General features: G+C 32.8%; 1 protein-coding gene across 1 annotated transcript in view; it reads right to left on the bottom strand.

Annotated features, from left to right (window-relative positions):
- LOC127700747 (ataxin-10-like) overlaps nt 1-8,464 on the bottom strand; it is a 50,079-nt gene extending 41,615 nt beyond the window's left edge. Inside the window, exons 1-4 of the mRNA XM_052204398.1 lie at nt 8,193-8,464; nt 2,187-2,543; nt 1,413-1,580; nt 795-872 (exon numbers count right to left, since the gene is read on the bottom strand). Of these exons, the coding sequence (XP_052060358.1) occupies nt 795-872; nt 1,413-1,580; nt 2,187-2,543; nt 8,193-8,317 (728 nt within the window). The 5' untranslated portion in view covers nt 8,318-8,464. The remainder of the gene's footprint in view (nt 1-794; nt 873-1,412; nt 1,581-2,186; nt 2,544-8,192) is intronic.
- Between the last annotated feature and the right edge of the window lie 5,845 nt (nt 8,465-14,309).

Here is a 14,309-nt window from a genome sequence, read left to right as displayed (position 1 = left end):
AAAAACACTCAAAGTTCAAATTATCGTTAACAAAAACAGGTAGTAAGTGTCTGACAGATTCGAAAAGTGCAAACACATAACAATTTATCACTGTTGAGCTGCTGACCAAATATGAAGTCATTCTGTTCAAGAGTTTCACAGAAAAGTATAACACAAAATTTTAAGTTCATTCAATATATTGAAAAATTCAAAGTATCTCCAAACAGAAATTAGGTATCTGACATATTCATCAAGCTGCTGATCATGACCAAATATGAAGTCATTCTTAGTAGCTATAGTATCTGAGAAAAGTGTGATGAAAATAAATACAGTGACTGTATTATTGCCAGGCAAGCCCTAACATCAGGGTAACATGAAGCCAGTTTTGAGTAATTGCTGATGCTAAAGATGCTTCTTCAAGGAAAATACATAAAGATGAAAAGATAGTGGTATTGTAGATAAAACATAAGATGTACATATTCAGGAATACACAATTTCCATATCTTTGAATATTTAAGAATATATATATATCAATTTTTAACACGTTCTTGAACTCACATGATGCTGGTCCTAAATTAAAGATTTGTAATTCACAATAAAACTTTTATTATGTATACGTATACAAATACTATTAATCAAATGTTTATGCAACGTGTACCTTTTTTTTATTTATTGATGCTGAATATTTAGGGAAACTTTTGTCACTGCATGATGTTGCAACACAATACAAAGATGTCTCTTCTGTAAAGGGACACAACTATGCACCTTGCTAGAGGTATATATTTTCATGTATGGGTAAAAAGAAAGTTACATACTTTTCTGTGTCTTTTAATAAAGGAAATACTTTGGAAAAACTGCTGTCAACTTTGCACATACTCTCTATGAGAAATATCCTGGAACATAAAAAGATCATAAAATTAACAATTATAAATCATGACATTTTGTATTGATTATTTTTTTGGAAATAGTTTTAAGCAATTCTGATTGTAAGCCTTTAAAATTTCAAAAGGACTTTTTTAACAATTGTTAAAACCTTTATTAAAAAAAATAGTTTAGAGCATTTATGGAATAAGAAAAATTTACAAACAGTGCAAACCATATGAATATTTAAAATAAATTGTTTAGAAGTTCTGTATCATTTCAACTGTATCTGGTCATGAAAAAAAATATTACAGTACACACTAAGCATGCTAAGTGATTAATTCTATTTAACATAATCCCTGCTAGGGATTTTTCACAGGGTGATTTACTCTGAGTTTAGATTTGTATGTATTACATGTAAATGACAAACGTCAAGGTAGTAAATCAGTGTTGTAACCTTTAATCACCAGGAAACACCCTGTGTCAGAGTGATTTACTCAATCCAAACCAGCCAGAGTGATGTAAACATTTTGTAACTGAATCACCTTACAATGTAAGTGCACAGTACCTACCCCCACTCACAATCGCACTCTGTTGTGTAGCAGATCACATTTGTTAACATCTGTATTGTATCTGGACTAATCCAAACATCTTGGTTGTCCAGGTTACCAGATAAACAAGTATGTGCAACCATGCAGGTATATATGCTGAGCTTTTCGTCTGATAAATCAAACAGCTTACTGAAAAAAATTATCATACTTTTGGGAGAATATATGTGGCTTATGCTCTGATATATACCTACTAGTATGTCAGTAAAAGAAAAGTTGTTGTTGTCTCTTAATCTGCTATCTGTCATGTCTGTTGTACATGTAAGCTGGTTGTATGGATAAACCCTTGTTCTTTTGTTTCATCACGAGACTTTCATGTTAAACACCTGACCTCGAAATTAATTGCATCAAGGATTCAGGTTTTAATCATAAACAACTTACAAAATGTAGTTATTTCTTTGTACTAATTTTTTTCAAGAGTAGGAGATTTTACTGCCCTCTTAGGGAACAACTTTTCTGGAGATTTGCATCAATCTTTTTGTGAAAAGATATTGTGATGCTGCTTTAATATCTGATGATTTGATGATCCCTGTAGCTACAAATGCTAAATAACCCTTCATAACTAATACGGTAGGCATAAATTATTCATTAAATGGTAATAATAATTACAATACCTTTTTTTTAAAAAAGGTGATGTTTATGATAGCCAAAAAACACTATTTGACAAAAATTACATTTTGAAATTGATGTTAAATATTCCTTTCTGGCTGATAACTTAAATACCATAGTAATTCTTACTTGAGTTCTTCCACAAACATTTTCCAAATTAAACATTGATTCTTTTTATGTCCAACACTACAGTTCCCTAAAAATTGCACAATGCATCTCAATGTCACAAAAATGTCTGAATCCTTACTGCATTTGATCTGATTTACCAAGGCCTGTATAGAATCTTTTGAAATTGTAAGTAAATGTTCATGGTCGCTAAGTAAATCTTGGTTCTGTTCACTCTCTACACACATATTTCTTAGTGTCCTGTAAACTTCTGTTAAACAGTTATTAGTGGAATAGACTTCTGTTTGATTTTCTATACCATGATTACATAGATGTATCAAATCCACCAGTGTTGAGAGGTTCTCAGCAGTAAGTTTAGTTCTAAAACAAATTAGTTTATGATCTATATGTAGTTATACAGTAAACAAATGATTTTTCATTTGAAAATATCTGTTTAACAGCAGCCTTTCTACATTGTCAATACTGGTGATTGAGGAAATATATTTAAGATTTAATTTAATTTTATACTTCATATATCTATTTTCATGTGTAATATTCCAGGGTAGGCATTTCTACATTTATAGAATATTATACAGGTTGGGGAAGATCCTCATAAATGGTTACTATCCCGTTGGCATTTATAGGGATTACATGTATACCCAAAATCGGGTATCAATCTACAATGACAAAAAATTTAATTTTGCATTTCATCATAACAGCTTCATGAAGCAAACATTCATCTAAATGGCAACATTTTTCCTGTTAAGACTATAGTTCAAATAAGAACTGAATACAAAGAAAATGGCCTCCAAAAAAATCCCAACTTGTTTAACATCTTGCATTAGCATTAAAACATTTGACTTTTCTATACTTTACACAAGTATTCCCCATTTCAAACCGAAAGAAAAATTGAAAGAGTTGGTCCTGCTTTGTTTCATAAAATAGAATGCCCTACTTAAGTACAAGTTTCTTGTCTTGGGGAGGGATAAATCATACTTTGTAAAAAACTCACTCTGATTCAAACAAAATAAACTGCTTAGCTGAGCACAGCTGGATATGCCCACAGAGGTCCAACCCTGAACAGTTGGGGCAAAAATCGACACAATATTCAAGCTTGATACAGGTCTGAATTTGGATTGTATTAAATATTTGATATATTATAGGTTTCTGAATAAATGTAGTCAAAGAACTTGAAATTGGTTATATGAATTGAATTTATATTCAATTAAAGATTTCTTGCTGTTGTGCAATACACTGTGCTGTTGTCCGACTATAAACAATTAAAGTTCAATCAATTCTCAATGTCATATTAGAAATTTATGAAAATTTAAAGGGAGCTTACATCAATAGATATAAACAATTCAACAAAGTTTCATGAGAATTGCTGACAGCATTTTTGAGTTATTGTCCAAAAACTGGAAAATCCCCACCTTTTTAATGAATAAAACCCCATAACTCAAAAATGTAAAATGTAAAATTTATAAAATTCCAAACGGAGCTTACATCAATAAATATAAACAATTCACCAAAGTTTCATAAGAACTGCTGAAAGCATTTTTGATTTTTTGTCCGAAAACTGGAAAATCACCTTTTTTTTATGAATAAAACCCTGTAACTCGGAAACGCAAAATCTAAAATATATAAAAATCGAAAGGGAGCTCATGTCATTAGATATAAACCATTCACCACAATTTCTTGCAAGTTGGTGAAAGCATTCTTGAGTTATTGTCCGAAAACTGGAAAATCCCCCTTTTTTTAATGAATAAAACCCCATAACTCGGAAACGTAAAATCTAAAATTTATAAAAAAACGAAAGAGAGCTCACGTCAATAGATATAAACAATTCACCAAAGTTTTATACAAATTGGTTAAAGTGTTTTTGAGTTATCGTCCGACATGTTGAGGACGGACGGACGGACGGACGGACGGACAAACGGACAGACGGACAACGGTATACCACAATACGCCCCGTAAACGGGAGTATAAAAATTCTCTGAAGCTGACATTATCAAGATGCTTGATTTCTTGATTGACAACATATTTGTTACGTTTGGAGGACGTATTTTTCAACAAACAATCAGCATTCCCATGGGGACCAACTGTGCTCCTCTTCTTGTTGACTTGTTCCTTTATTCATATGAGGCTGACTTCATACAGGTACTTCTTAGGAAGAAAGTAAGGAGTTAGCAGTATCCTTAAACTTCACTTTCTGCTATATAGATGATGTTCTCTCACTAAATAATTCGAATTTGGTGACTATGTTGAACGCATCAATCCCATCGAACTTGAGATAAAGGATACAACAGATACAGTTAAGTCTGCCTCATATCTTGACTTTCATCTAGAAATTGACAATGAGGGTCGGTTGAAATCAAAACTTTACGACAAAAGAGATGATTTCAGCTTAACAATTGTGAACTTTCCATTTCTACATGTATGTAGCAACATTCCAGCAGTGCCTGCATACGGAGTTTATATCTCCCAGTTCATACAATATTCCAGGGCTTGTATTTCCTATCATGATTTCCTTGATAGAGGGTTGCTGTTCACATGGAAGTTATTAAACCAAGAGTTTCAAGTGGTGAAGTTGAAATCATCCCTTCGTAAAGTTGACGGACACCATCCCGAGTTGGTTGAACGTTATGGAGTATCCATTTTATAGATGACAACAGATATGTTCCAATTGTCTTAACTACAATCCTGTCTCCTTTTCCCCCGAATATGACATACCGAATTAGACTTATCACAGGGTTTGTACTAACATGAGCAACACGGCGGGTGCCATATGTGGAGCAGGATCTCCTTACCGTTCCGAAGCACCTGAGAACACCCCAAGTTTTTGGTGGGGTTCGTGTTGCTGAGTCTTTTGTTTTCTAATATAACTATGTTATGTTTTGTGTACTGTTGTTTGTCTGTTTGACTTTTTCTTTTTTAGCCATGGTGTTCTCAGTTTATTTTCGACTTATGAGTTTGAATGTCCCTTTGGTATCCTTCGCCTATATTTTAATGACTTTTACCCAGATGATATTTCAGTCATGGTGTTAGGGCAAAATGTTGTGATTTACCTGAATGTTTGCATCATGATAGCAAATATCTTGAAATCCAAAATTTTTATTTTTAACAATGCAAATTGATACCTGCTTTGGGGTACAATACATTTGTGTATGTACACATAAATGTGGATAGTACCCATGTAAGAGGATCTTCCCCAACCTTTTATAGAAATAATATAATTCTGTATTTATTTTTGCATTTTGTACCGTACTTTTGATGTTCTGTGGTATATTTTGGTTGTTCTGTGGTTGCATATCCCTCCGTTTTTTTATTACTTACACAATCTTACATAGATCTGTTGCATATGTATTTGGTGATCTGTACTCTGAATATGAACCAGTATACTACATGTATTGCCAACTCTAACAGATTAAGGACGTACTGTAATATGAACCAGTATACTACATGTATTACCAACTCTAACAGATTAAGGACCTACTATAATATGAACCAGTATACTACATGTATTACCAACTCTAACAGATTAAGGATGTACAGTAATATGAACCAGTATACTACATGTATTACCAACTCTAACAGATTAAGGATGTACTGTAATATGAACCAGTATACTACATGTATTACCAACTCTAACAGATTAGGGATGTACTCTAATATGAACCAGTATACTACATGTACAAATGTATTACCAACTCTAACAGATTAAGGATGTACTGTAATATGAACCAGTATACTACATGTATTACCAACTCTAACAGATTAGGGATGTACTCTAATATGAACCAGTATACTACATGTATTACCAACTCTAACAGATTAGGGATGTACTCTAATATGAACCAGTATACTACATGTATTACCAACTCTAACAGATTAGGGATGTACTGTAATATGAACCAGTATACTACATGTATTACCAACTCTAACAGATTAGGGATGTACTGTAATATGAACCAGTATACTACATGTATTACCAACTCTAACAGATTAAGGATGTACTGTAATATGAACCAGTATACTTTTGTGTTTACTTTTCTACATTGGCTAGAGGTATAGGGGGAGGGTTGAGATCTCATAAACATGTTTAACCCCGCCGCATTTTTGAGCCTGTCCCAAGTCAGGAGCCTCTAGCCTTTGTCAGTCTTGTATTATTTTTAATTTTAGTTTCTTGTGTACAATTTGGAGTTTAGTATGGCGTTCATTATCACTGAACTAGTATATATATTTGTTTAGGGGCCAGCTGAAGGACGCCTCCGGGTGTGGGAATTTCTCGCTGCATTGAAGACCTGTTGGTGACCTTCTGCTGTTGTCTGTTCTATGGTCGGGTTGTTGTCTCTTTGACACATTCCCCATTTCCATTCTCAATTTTATTTTTATACTACATGTATTGCCAACTCTAACAGATTAAGGATGTACTCTAATATGAACCAGTATACTACATGTATTACCAACTCTAACAGATTAGGGATGTACTGTAATATGAACCAGTATACTACATGTATTACCAACTCTAACAGATTAGGGATGTACTGTAATATGAACCAGTATACTACATGTATTACCAACTCTAACAGATTAAGGATGTACTGTAATATGAACCAGTATACTACATGTATTGCCAACTCTAACAGATTAAGGATGTACTCTAATATGAACCAGTATACTACATGTATTGCCAACTCTAACAGATTAAGGACGAAAATAAGCTGTATAGGCAAAGTTTAGTAACATGGGAAAGTGGTATCATACATTACATCCTGTAATCATTGACTTACAGATCATAACACATGTACAGATCACGGAAGCTATGAAATTATGGGTCGGTCTTTTCACCACCAAACACCACCGCACACCACTGAACACCCAAAAAGACCACAAACCCTTAAGAAAAACAGTAATGTTACACAATTAAACAAAAATATCGATTAAATTACGTAAAATTTAATCCTATTCTCATGTTTTCACATTTTTATGTGCAATGTTGAAGTTGGGAATCAAAATTAAAATAAAACGCTTCCGGATCGGTTCCAGCAATATTTTTTCCAGATTTACACTGTCTGTATTTCATTGTTTATTATCTTATGGTCTTTACTTTTCAATTATTAGAAATAAATTGTTCAAATAAGTTAAAACATTTTATTTAATGTGAAATCATCACAATAATTTTTTTTTTTTAAATTTTAGACTTGAAAGTGTACTGTTCTGACAACAGCCCTGCAAGACTGTTCTTTTTGGTTCTCTTGTTATCATTTCTTATTAATTTAGGTATTTACATGTATAAACATATTCATCCTCGTTCAGAAGGTAAGTAAACTATATATTTAGGTGTGTTAGATGGTATTTTTATGTGTTCGGTGGTGTTCAGTGGTGAAAAGACCTACCGATGAAATTATTGATAATAAGGGGACGAAGTCCCCTATTACAGTAGAAAAATCAATAAAAAAAAAAAAAAAAAAAATCGGGAAAATTTCCTGAAATTTTCATTGTACTAATGAACTCAAAATCGTTAACTTTTTTTTTGTCACTTTTTTTAATTCCCGCATTTGCTCAGAAATCTACTTCCTGGCTTCTTCCGGTCTCGTTTGTCATGAGACTTTGAGTGAAATATATTTTTATCAGTCCAGTAAAATATAGGAAGGAACACAATAACAATTTCATTTCTAATTATTCTTTGATATGAAAAAACGTTAATTGATGATAGCGTTTCTTTGTTTACATTGAATATGACGTCATCACTAAAATAACGTCACAACTAAAATCCCTAACAACAGAACCAAAATCGGAAACGTTACGGTATTTCTGTTTCTTTTTTAACAGATTTAGAACTTAAAATATGTTTGAGAAATTAAAAAAAAAAAAAATTATATAGACTTCGTCCCTTTTCACAGGTAATGCCTGCCTCATATTATCTGTAATAGAAAAAAGAGGGTGGGTAGGGGGGTCATGGCCCCAAGTGCCTTTTGCTGTGCCACCAAGTCTTAAGGCTGAGAACTGAGCTATCTAACATATTCAAACCTTTCAGATTCCACAAGCATACAATTCTTTAGTTGAACTGACAATTCATTTAGATGTTGCCATTCTGATAAGCTTGTTGGCGAACTGGAACAAGCTAATTTCACTGCGGAAAAGGTATTTTCCATTATGTTAGCGGAAAAAAAATTCGGACTTGGAACGTTATATTCTTAATCTTCTCCCTTGCTGTGTTTTACTGTTTTAATTCAGTAAACAATAAACTGAAAACACACGTTTAGGATTGCACAACCTTTCAATTTTTTTAGGATCTGGTATCTTTATTAGAAATTAAATAACAAACCAGACCAGATCTATAACCTTATCTGCGGTCCCGATCTCGTAACAAATATTTGGAGGAGTATGTACCTTAAAATCAATTTGTATAAATATTATATGCTTTTATGATTGCTACAATTTGTATAAATATTATATGCTTTTATGATTGCTATCAAATAAGTTTGACTTTTGTTCGAAATAAGATAAACACTCAAGGAAGAAGTAAGTGTTAACATGTGATACAGTACTACAAATAGAAGACTAAGTCATGTGATCATAAGTCATATTCGGCTGAATGATAATAATACCATTAGACCCTTACTAGTATTGGACTTCTGATGATTCGAATTGAGTGTCTTGTATGCAAAAAAAGTTAAAAAAAATACCAATCAAGGGGAAGTCAATAAAAAATGACAAAAACAAGACACACTAATCGAATTCCTGTAGTTAAATTGGAATTTTATTGAGTAAAAATTACATATATCTCCAAATTATAGTCTTTATTGTCTACAAAAGCAGTTATATTATACCATATATAGTAGAAAGTTAGAGTAATTTCTATCGGTTCTCGGGTTCTTATTGAGTTTTTTAGAAAATTGGATAACGTGATAATACCTATCAACGCCTAGGGAGTTACACTGGCAAAACATTTCATCAAAAGTTTGCATCTATGTTCTTTATGCAACTTTATAATCATACTATGTTGACTTCTTTATATCCAAACATGTCTAGCTTTTCAAGTCGACAGGTCTAAAAGGATCCTTGAAAATATAACGACGATGTTAACATATAATATTCTTACTCAAAATTCAAGTCTTTTGTTCTTACGGTTTCGTTCGTTACAACTTAAAGAAGTGCGTATATATTTAACTATTAAGAAGTTTTATCATTTACAAAAATGTATAGTTAACCATATGCAAATTGCAATTTTTTTTTATAAAAGAATGCCACAGAATTTGTTTTCTACTGCAGACTGTGTAAGATTCTTACAATTTTGATTTGATGGATATGTGACCTTAACGTCAATCAAACATTAACCAAATTTACAGTTATCAATAAAATTGAGCATAGAAATGGGGAATATGTCAAACAGACAACAACCCGACCAAAGAGTAGACAACAGCCGAAGGCCACCAATGGGTCTTCAACGCAGCGAGAAAATCCCGCACCCAGAGGTGGTCCTCAGATGGCCAATAAATAAAATTGTGTACTAGTTCAGTAAAAATGGACGTCACACTAAACTACAAAACATATAAATGAACTAAAATTAAAAAAACATACAAGACTAACAAAGGCCAGAGGCTCCTGACTTGGGACAGGCGCAAAAATGCGGCGGGGTTAAACATGTTTTGTGAGATCTCAACCCTCCCCCTATACCTCTAGCCAATGTAGAATAAAGAAACACATAGCAATACGCACAGTAAAACTCAGTTCAAAAGAAGTCCGAGTCCGATGTCAGAATAGGTAACAAAAGAAACTAAGCAAAATGACAATGATACATAAATGAACAAAGGACTACTATAGCAGTTACTGACATGCCAGCCCCAGACCTCAATTAAACTGATTGAAAGATTATGTCTTCATCATATGAAAATCAAGTACAATCCCTCCCGTAAGGGGCTTTGTATCATACCATCATAAAATATATGAGAAGAACATAACCCGCATCATGCCAATAATGGTTTTAGAATAAATGTGTTTATTTCCGATGCAAAGACCCTATGAGTGAATCAATATTAATACCAAAATATGCAATCCTTAATGACTTGACAACAGTATCGTAACTATATCCTTTCCGAATAAGTCTGTTTAAAGGTTTGGTTAGCTTTTGAGGTGAATGCCGACATTTTTGTGCTTTGTAAAGAATATTACCATAAAATATTGGATGTGAAATACCCGAACGTATAAGATGTCTGCATGTTGCTTTATATTTACGAATGATGTCCTTGTATCGATGATAAAATTTAGTAAGTGTTTTGACTAGTTTGTGATATCGAAAACCCTGGTGTAATAATTTTTCAGTAATACAGAGATTTCTTTCGTTAAAATCAAATACGTTGTTACATACACGAGCAAATCGAACAAGTTAAGATATATAAACGCCATAAGATAGTGACAAAGGAACGTCACCATCTAAAAATGGATAATTAACAATAGGAAATGAAAAATCATCTCTTTTATCATAAACTTTGGTATTAAGCTTCCCGTTAAAGATATAGATATCAAGATCCAGGAAAAGGGCAGTGTTCATTGTTAGTATTAGCTTTATTTAAAGTCAGTTCGGCAGGATAAATCTCTTTAGTGTACATACTGAAGTCGTCATTATTGAGAGCCAATATATCATCTAAATATCTAAAAGTGTTATTAAATTTTTGAATCAGATGTTGTTTCGATGGGTCTTTGCTGATTTTAGTCATAAATTGTAACTCATAGCAATACAGAAACAGGTCCGCAATAAGTGGTGCACAGTTAGTCCCCATGGGAATTCCGATAACCTGAAGATATACGGAATCTCCAAAGCGAACAAAATTTTTATCTAGTAAAATTTCAAGGGCAGTTATAGTATCAAAGCAGGTCCAATTGACATAGTTCTTTTGTTTGTTGTTACTAAAAAATGACCTAAAAGAGTTTGAACATATATATTCGCATTCCGACTTTTTTATATGCCCATTTAATCAGGTGTGTAATTTTTTTCTTAATAAGATTAACAATATATATGCATAAATATACTTCGATATGTCATGCTGTAAATATCCCGGGTCTATAATAATCTTCAGTGATACAATTGAAATTCAGCAATCAACACCAAATTTTCCAAATAACAAAACAAAAAGGAAAAATAACATGATATCACGAGTCAACCACTAACGTGGTTCCTGGATTTGGACAGAATATGGGTTTTTGGCGGGTTTAGGTCTATTCTTTTTTTATTTCAACGATTCTAGTTTCTGCTTATATCGGCAAGTGGACTGAGAGCGTACATAAAAACATATACATACAACAAAAATCAATTCCGATGGTACACATCAATTCTTAAATAACTGTATAATAGATAATAAAATTACAAAAAAAAAATTCCGTACTAAAGAATGATCGGGCGCTCTCACCGAGTACTTAGCCTGATAATAAGAAATGATGACATCCTACACTCTAATATCGTTTGCTGAACTTCAAAGAAAATTCATACACCAACTTCATAAATATAGAACAGGATGAAACTATGGTATGCAATGCAAGGAACAAACCAATCAGATTTTTTTTTCTAATAAATTTTGTTAAAATATTTGAAAACGCATCTTTTGCGAAAAGTAAGGAAATCCTTGTTCGCAAGCAACACCCGTTGGATTGTTCAGTGATCAGACCTCACACAAAGTCAAATTTGACAAAAGGATGTCATTCAAAGCACATGTCTTGGCGATATTTCATGACATCCCACCTGAAAATAATCCACTACTTCGTGATGTCTAGAGTTAAACTTCTGTAGTTTTTTTTTATATATATCTCTTTCTATTGGAAGTGACTATAAGGCGGACAAAGGTTCTTCAAAATCGAAACGACTGCGGTGTGTTATCACCATACTTCACTGTGTCTAAAGGGAAAACGGTACTATTTATTCTGCCATAGGCGACAATACTAACATTTTCTAAATTTACCAATTTTTATAATAAAAACATGGATAAAACAGTTATGTGTGGTGTTAGTACTTTGTTATTCTGTTTTAAAAATTAAAGCCAAATAGTATCATGACCAACTTCCCACGGAGCTTGTTTATGTTATCCATGCCCACCGTCATTTTACACCAAATTTATGAAATATTGGAAGTCTTTTCGAATAATTCTCTAGAAAATATTTCAATAGGTTTCAAAATTTATATTGTAAATATACACACTGCAGTTATTCATAGATAAATAGAAAAATATATTGTACCCTTACATCCAATCACAGCGCTCCTAAGTTGACTTCCTTCACCTGTCTTGGGTACACAAAAGGCCAAACTAATGCTGGGAAAATATAATAATACCGTTTTCCCTATACTACCCCGGCAAAAAATGTTTGGACTCGATGGTATCTAATATCCGGCACGGTGACGGAACATCAATTGACAGAGAAAGGGTAGTTTTCTGTTTATTTATTTGTTATTGTTATGATATCGAAAAATATTTATACATATATAACTATTTTCTATTGTGAGATGTAATATTTTCTACAACCGTTCTAGATTAACGGAGAAATAAGTAAAAATGCACGTCAAAATGACGAATTGAGTGAACCTTGCCTCTATTTTTTTAACTTTCTCCTTAAATTGTTCAAATGGTACGGAAAGAAAGGTACGGAAAGAAAGATATTGACATGGAGATTGCAAAACTAATCACTTTGAGCACCTCAATCCTTGTTTTTCTACGTATGGAACGAAAGAAATGGGTCATGTCAAAATGGAAGCACCCGGTTTTGTCAATGTTGTTTACTACACAATGACCCGGTTTTGTCTTTGTATAGAACCCGGTTTTGTTTATTTTATGAAAAGAAACGTTAACACTGGTACCCTGAAACAAAAATTAAATTTACAAATGGCTGATCATGTGGGTTTTCAAACCAGATACCTCAATAAAGCGTGTGGCCAAGTTTGATTAAATTATTAAAGAGGAGAAGATTTTTTTAAGATAATTGGCAAAAACGCAAAGAAATGGTAAAAATCGTAATTAAAGGTCAATAATTCTTACAAGGATATCGACCAAGTCGACTTATTTGTATATATTGTCTTGCTGATCATTTTTGCTATATAACTTTTATATATTTCAAAATAATAGACAAAAATGGAAAAAAGGAGAAATTTGTGAACTATTACATATCTGCCCCTGTTTTCTCTATCTATAGCTGTTTTCAAATAATAGACAAAACTTGCATCCCCCTATGGTATATTTTAAGCCATGTCGGCCATCTTTGTTGACAATCGGGGTACCCCAATGATGATGAAAAACAGATAAACATAAGTTCGTTAGACCTTTTACAGCTCTTCTATAAAAGCATGCAAAGCAAACCTTTGATCAACTTGCTTGCTATGTTTGTTTGGATGTTTGTAAACAAAAGGTAGGTAGTCTGTTTCAGTCTGTTTACTATATACTGGAATTTGATTGGACAATAAACATAAACTTCATTGCATGTCAATTTTTATTGTCTAATCAAATTCCAGTATATACAAAACAGACTGAAACTCCGCCTACCTATTGTTTGCAAACATCCAAGCAAACATAGCAAGCAAGTTGATCAAAGGTTTGCTTTGCATGCTTTTATAGAAGAGCTGTAAACCCGACATAAGATTGTGGATAAGGTTTGTTAAATGTATTGTAGCCCAGTAATTTCAGAGGAGAAGATTATGTAAAAAATTAATGGAAGACGACGGACGACGGGGTCCAAGTGATGAAAAAAGCTCACTTTTCCCTTGGGGTCAGGTGAGCTAAAACCAACCAAGAATTTCAAACAAGATTGCACCGTTCTTGAATTTAAAAAAGTCTAACAATTCATAATTAAGGCTTACACGAACGAGATAAACTAATCAGACATGGCAAAACAACTTCAATTGCATTTTTTTAACAAAAATAAATACTACGTATTATTTATACAAGAGTGACTGTACGCACTGACATGTCGCGACTGCTGGAATGATCGTTATCGAATTGATTTTGAAGGTCTGTAAGATAAATAATTTAATAAAAGTATCTCATAAAATTAACATTGTTCATGGAACCATAAAAAAAGTCAAGGTCTGATGAAACCTGCCAGACGGACATGAACACATTACAATCATTAAAACCAACCAAAAAAAAAGTGAACATTTACCAATTA

This window comes from Mytilus californianus, unplaced genomic scaffold (assembly GCF_021869535.1).
Source record: "Mytilus californianus isolate M0D057914Y unplaced genomic scaffold, xbMytCali1.0.p SCAF_1, whole genome shotgun sequence".
Classification (NCBI taxonomy): domain Eukaryota; kingdom Metazoa; phylum Mollusca; class Bivalvia; order Mytilida; family Mytilidae; genus Mytilus; species Mytilus californianus.
Note: the sequence above shows the minus strand (reverse complement) of the source record. Positions and strands in the feature narration are given on the sequence as shown.